The sequence below is a fragment of the Hibiscus syriacus genome, unplaced genomic scaffold, assembly GCF_006381635.1.
Source record: "Hibiscus syriacus cultivar Baekdansim isolate YM2019G1 unplaced genomic scaffold, ASM638163v2 tig00110162_pilon, whole genome shotgun sequence".
Taxonomy (NCBI): domain Eukaryota; kingdom Viridiplantae; phylum Streptophyta; class Magnoliopsida; order Malvales; family Malvaceae; genus Hibiscus; species Hibiscus syriacus.
Genome location: NW_024062609.1, coordinates 385,067 through 390,930, shown reverse-complemented (window position 1 = coordinate 390,930; position 5,864 = coordinate 385,067). Strand labels below are relative to the sequence as shown.

At 34.5% G+C, this 5,864-nt stretch overlaps 1 protein-coding gene across 1 annotated transcript; it reads left to right on the top strand.

Moving 5' to 3' along the window:
• The first annotated feature begins 2,583 nt into the window (after nt 1–2,583).
• On the top strand, nt 2,584–3,269 carry LOC120216579 (basic leucine zipper 4-like). Its single transcript, XM_039213945.1, has one exon. The coding sequence runs from the start codon at nt 2,692–2,694 to the stop codon at nt 3,151–3,153; it is 462 nt and encodes a 153-aa protein (XP_039069876.1). The 5' UTR covers nt 2,584–2,691; the 3' UTR covers nt 3,154–3,269.
• The last annotated feature ends 2,595 nt before the right edge of the window (nt 3,270–5,864 follow it).

Here is a 5,864-nt window from a genome sequence, read left to right as displayed (position 1 = left end):
GGCACAATAGCATACATATTTTTCGGTCGTCGATCGATTAACTCTGGACTGAACAGAATTACGAATATTATAATTTTTTATAGCCATCATCGCTTCTTATTTGCTTGAAAACTTCATGCCTAAATATAACTCACCATTATTTATTGAAGAGTAATATCCATAGTCACCGAGATGAGGCATATCTGCAAATTCTGGCCCGTGCATTGCACTATAATCAGCTTCATACATGTGTGCAGGAGGGTCAGTTTGTGCCACATTTCCTGGAACTTCATCATCATCGGAGTTGAATTGTGGTGATTCTAGGTGAATGAATAGTCCAGTCTCAGCACCATCCGCACCAGGCTCATGAAGCGGTTCTTTTGGTGGAGATGATGGTTCCTCCATGCTCTCCACATTTAGGCCGAAGAACCTACTACTTGCACGCCTTCCCCTTGAAGTGGAAGGCATATCGACATTGACGTCGAAAAAGCTCGCGGTCAAATGCCTCCCTCTGGAGCTTAAAGTCATCGTGTCAAATGAAAACTGCACAGATGGTTGCGTCGATGGCATCTCCATATGGTCAAAGAAATTTTCAGATGAATGCCTTCCCCTTGAACTGGACGCGGTGTTGCCATACGGATTGTTCGTGGACCCACCTCGGTACATATCGTAAGGAGTTACGGATGAATGTCTCCCCATTATGGCATTAAAATCATTACACATTACTGTAGTGGGATGTCAACTTGATCAACTTGTTCAACCAGCCCATAGTGGGAGCTTAATGATTGACCCCGAACAGCACGCACTTGAACAAAATGTGCATACATCTCAATAGCGGCTTCTGAATAATTACTTTGAGCTTCAACCATCATTGTTCGAAAGTTCGAACACTATATAAGTTAATGACAACAATGATGTTGGAAATCTGTACTGCAACGACGACATTCTTCTACTACTTCCAACATGAATCTTCCTCGAAATCTTCGTTATCAGCTTCTCAAGAGTTATGTTTCTCTTGAATGATATTTTAACACGCTCATTTGATATGAAAACAACGCCGGTTTCATCTTCTCGAATTTCACCATCATAATAAACAATAGCTGAAAGTCGCGTTATTCTTTGAGTTTAAAAGTACGGCAATATTATATCTGCAAAAAAATAACTAAAACAAACATGATTAAATAAATTATATATGAACGAAAATATAATATAATAAATTTTTTACACATCAACGTAAATAATTTAAATAATATAATTTTTTATTATTACCTACACTGCAAAACTATTTTGACGTATGCTCATGCTTTTCAAAAATTAATTGAAAATAATTAGTATAATATTTTTCAAATAATCATAATAAACAATAAGTATAATAAAAAAAATTTATAACGAAAAATCGCAAGAACTTCTAAATCAAATATGAGAAAATTATCAGAATTATTACTCGTTGACGGAATTGTTGTATTAATTTATAAGTTTAGAGGAGAGATGTGAGGAGATGTGAGAAACTTAAGCGGGGGAAGGGTATTTATAACCCTATAAGGCGCAGTACCTGCACCATGCTATATGTAATTATTCAGATAAAAGGGTCCGTGCTAAATATAATTCTTACCAGGTATAACGCTGATCATGGGCGGCGCTATACCCCTACGTGACGTATAGCGTGGAACAGGGGGGCGTTATACCTACGTGTAAGCCATGTTAGCATATAGCGCGGTACAAGGGGCACGCTATACCCCACGTGGTGCCAAATCAGCATATAGCGCGGGGCAGGGACGCGCTTTACTGCTACGGGTGTTAGATCGGGAAATATAATCTGACCGGTATTAGATCGGTAAATATACTGGTCACCGATGATTTTTCGAGAAAAACGCCTGATAACCCACCTATTCGTGTTTCTATTTTTGGTCATCTAACTACTTTTTTTAAAAATCATATATAATGTTATGTTTGAGTTATATTTTGTTCACTTGTTAAAAAATTAACTTTGATACTGACATGATAGATATATATATATATATTCACACCATTTTCTCTTTCATTATCATCAATTGTACTTTTAATCATTTTATTCTTGCCAATAAGACGATAACATATGTTACTACCTTATTGATCGAACTAAATCGATTAAAAATATAATGCCAGAATCTTGATAATCTTTTAACGGCATATTATCAAAACAAAAACAACATGTAACGTTAATTGAGTGACCAAAATAAAACCACAAGAATACATGAGTGATTAAATAAGTAGTTTACCCAAAAAAGTATGTGTTTCTCTCCAACATATCCATCATGATTTATGGTATTTCTCTCTCTAATAAACATATGTATAACTTCTCCAGCAATTTTTTCATCCGTTGTTGTTTGATACTTGGTGATTAAGGTAAACCTAATCTTCTTCAAAAAGATTGAAGTATCACACATAGGAAATTGTATTTTTAACCATTGCTTTATATATATATATATATATTTGTCCTTTTGATTTTGAAAAAGTATCTTCCCAAAATCTTTTGTTAACAAGAGGACCCCACACGACACTTGCCCCTTCCCATTAAATACCCTTTCCCTCCTCTTCTTTCCCTCCCTTTTCCCCACTTCTCTCACCTCCTTACTACTGTTGATCCAAAACCAGTTATTTCCTTTGGCTTTTTTTTTTTTTACTTTAAATCGTTTTTGTTCTTCTCTTGTTCGGTTTGGTCTAATTGACCCAATGTTCTTGTCTGAAGAAGCTGATCAGTTCGAGTTACCGGTTCAAGAAATCAGCTTCACACGCGAAGAGCTCGAGGAGTTGTTATCTTTTCTTGAATCAAAAGAACCGGTTAATCCAAACTCCGGTTCAGAAGGCTCGGCTCAGGTGGTATCTTTTCTTGAATCTAATGAACCGATTAATCCAAACTATGGTCCGGAAGGTTCGACTCGGGCGGTGTATTCGGCAGATGAGAGGAAGAAAAGACGGATGGTATCAAATCGGGAATCTGCGAGGCGGTCCCGTCGGCGAAAAAGGGTGCACTTGGAGAACATCACGGACGAAGTTAACCGGTTGAGCATAGAGAACCAGCAGATTAAAAACCGACTCAGTTGGGTCATAAATCAGTATCACAGTGTTTGGCGAGAAAATGAAGCGTTAAGATCCGAATCCGTAGCTCTTTGGGCCAAACTATTGGATCTTTAAGGGAGTTTTGCCACCATGCCACCACGATACCCTACACTCCATTAAACCTTTTAACTTTAAAACTAAACCTATGAAATTAAACTCTAATCGAGTATTGAATTTTCTAACACAGGAAATAATTGTAGCTTAATTATATTAATATTGGGTAGCAAACACATATTGTCAAGACGAAGTAGTGGTTTTGATAAACCCCACGTTTGATATATTGTAAAATGTATTACTATGTTTGTCTTCTTATGAGGATTTTTCTTTCTCAGTGAGGTCGTAGCTTTTGCATGTGCGCTGATGCATATTTTTAACAGAAATTGCATTGCTTTATTCCTCTTTTTAATTTTTATCAACAAGTTACAGACTTACAGTTAGAATTCTTCTATTTTATTATATTATTTAAGTGGATAGTAAATTTTAATTACACATTTTGATATTAGTATGTGACACTGATATTATTACAGAGGATTTTTAAGTAGGATAAATCTCACAACCAAATACATGTAATATTGTTGCTTTACCTTGTAGATTTGAGAGAAACAACTATGTTGAGTTGAGGAACAACAGTTTTGTCATTTTTTAAGAGGAATATATAGGGCGGTTGATCCAAGAAATGCATTATCGTGGAAGTAGTCACGGACGGATACATGATTTTTTTATTAACGGGTGAAGTTGAATTTTTGAAATTTTAGAGAAATAAATTTGAATTTATAAAATTCCGGGGACGAAAACAAATTTACAATAGAAAATATATTAAAATTTTTTAAAATTTTTAGGGGGACAACTTCCCCACCCGCCCCTCCTCGATCTATCCCTGGGTGTAGTGTTACATGTCTTTTATATGTTCATGAGTCATTCGTCTTCATGCTCATAGTTAGGTAATTTCATTTCTTATTTGACGAGTAAATAAGTCATTATTAAAATTATAATTTTAACATGTTAAAGTAAATATTTTTCGCCGTTGAATAGATGGTCAACAAACTTAAATGCCATTTTCACTAATGTATTTTAGACGAATATCGAGATATCAGATTATTAATCTGGTAGAAAATAGAAACAGTGGTACGTGTTAATAATTAAATTTTTTTATATTACTATTGTAATACTCCAACTAAAATATCATTTATAAGTTGATTGAAGAATAAAATTACACTTAACTTTATAATATTTAATTAAAATATTTTAATTATATTGAATAAATGTATAATAACATATATTATGGTAGCAATAAATAAATAATTAGCTGAACAAAGTATAAATAAAATTTGAAGCTCACATCTTAAGTAAACAAATAAATTCAAAATAATGACTAATTCCCATCACAAGATACCAAGCACAACATCAATATCAAGTCTTTGGACAATAATATTAACAATAAATGATACTCTTTGTAACACCCCGAATCTCGGGTTAGAAGTATTGGGCTAACCTTAGATGGACATTGGTTTAATTCATTGGCTTGTAGGAAGCCTTGACCCAAATTGAAGAGGATTTGGGCTTGAGTTGAGCCCAATAGTGAAATAAAAAGGGTGTTTTTAATTTGTAGTCAGAATTGGATGGACCAAAAATGCAATTATACCCTTGTTAAAAAATAAAGTTGATTTCCATTAAAAATTGGTGATATCACCGTCTGAATTTCCAGCTTTTCTTTTTCTTCACATTTGTCTTCTTCTCCCAAGTCTTCTTCCTCCTCTTCCTCCTTCTCATGAGCAAAGGTGGAGGCTTTGGTTTAGTTTCAATCTATTTCATCAAACCAAGGTAAAAACCAAAATCAACACCTCTTGAGCTTTCATTTGAGACTTTAAGTTCCAATTTTGGCCATGGCTATAAAAATGGGTTTTAGAAGGGTTTAGGAAACTAGATGGTTCCAACCTATTTTTCAAATATTTTTATCCTTAGGAAGTGTTTTAAACCCCCTCCTCAATCCCTAGCAACAGTTAGTAACCCTTGCATTTGGTTTTGTTTAGTGTAAGAGGTTGGAGAAAGCTCCAAAGCTAAAACGAAGGTGAAACTCACCCTTGGTTTAGCATTGAGTGTTTTCAGCAGTTTAGCATCAAAGGTAACTCACTCTTTACTCAACTATACATATGCAAGTCATTTAGATGAATGTAGTAGGTTGCATAAGCTTGAAGCATCCACATGGTAGATTTCATGTTTTAGAGTTATAAACATGTTTAAAGCCCTATTTATGCTCCTTTGTACCTTCATAAAACATTAATAATGTTTGGGGACCTCACTAAGGTCTTTGAGATAGTATAATATGAGTTTTTCACCTATTTTATGCTCACTTCAGAATGAGTTTCGATACTAGAGGGATAGTATCGAAACTTGTTCTTATTCTCGGACAAACTCGTGAGTTTCTGGGCAAGAGTAATTATACTCTTTCAAGAGTATCGATACTTTGGGTAATAGTTTCAAACTCCTAGAAAGTTTCGAAACTAGACAAAACATAATGTTTAAAAGTATCAGTACTTATATAAAGTATCGAAAATACTTTGCAGGAGTATCAATACTCTTGGGATAGTATCGATACTTTCAGTCTGGTTTGGACAAAAATGCCAGTTTTTAAGGGAATTAGACTTGAGGTACCCCAACACTTCAGTATATCCTCAAATAAGACTTCAAGCAAGAACAATAATTAATAGCAGAACAATAGAAACAAAAATAACTATGTTTACATAAAACTAGCTTTGGTTGACACTCGGGAAACAATTAGTACACTC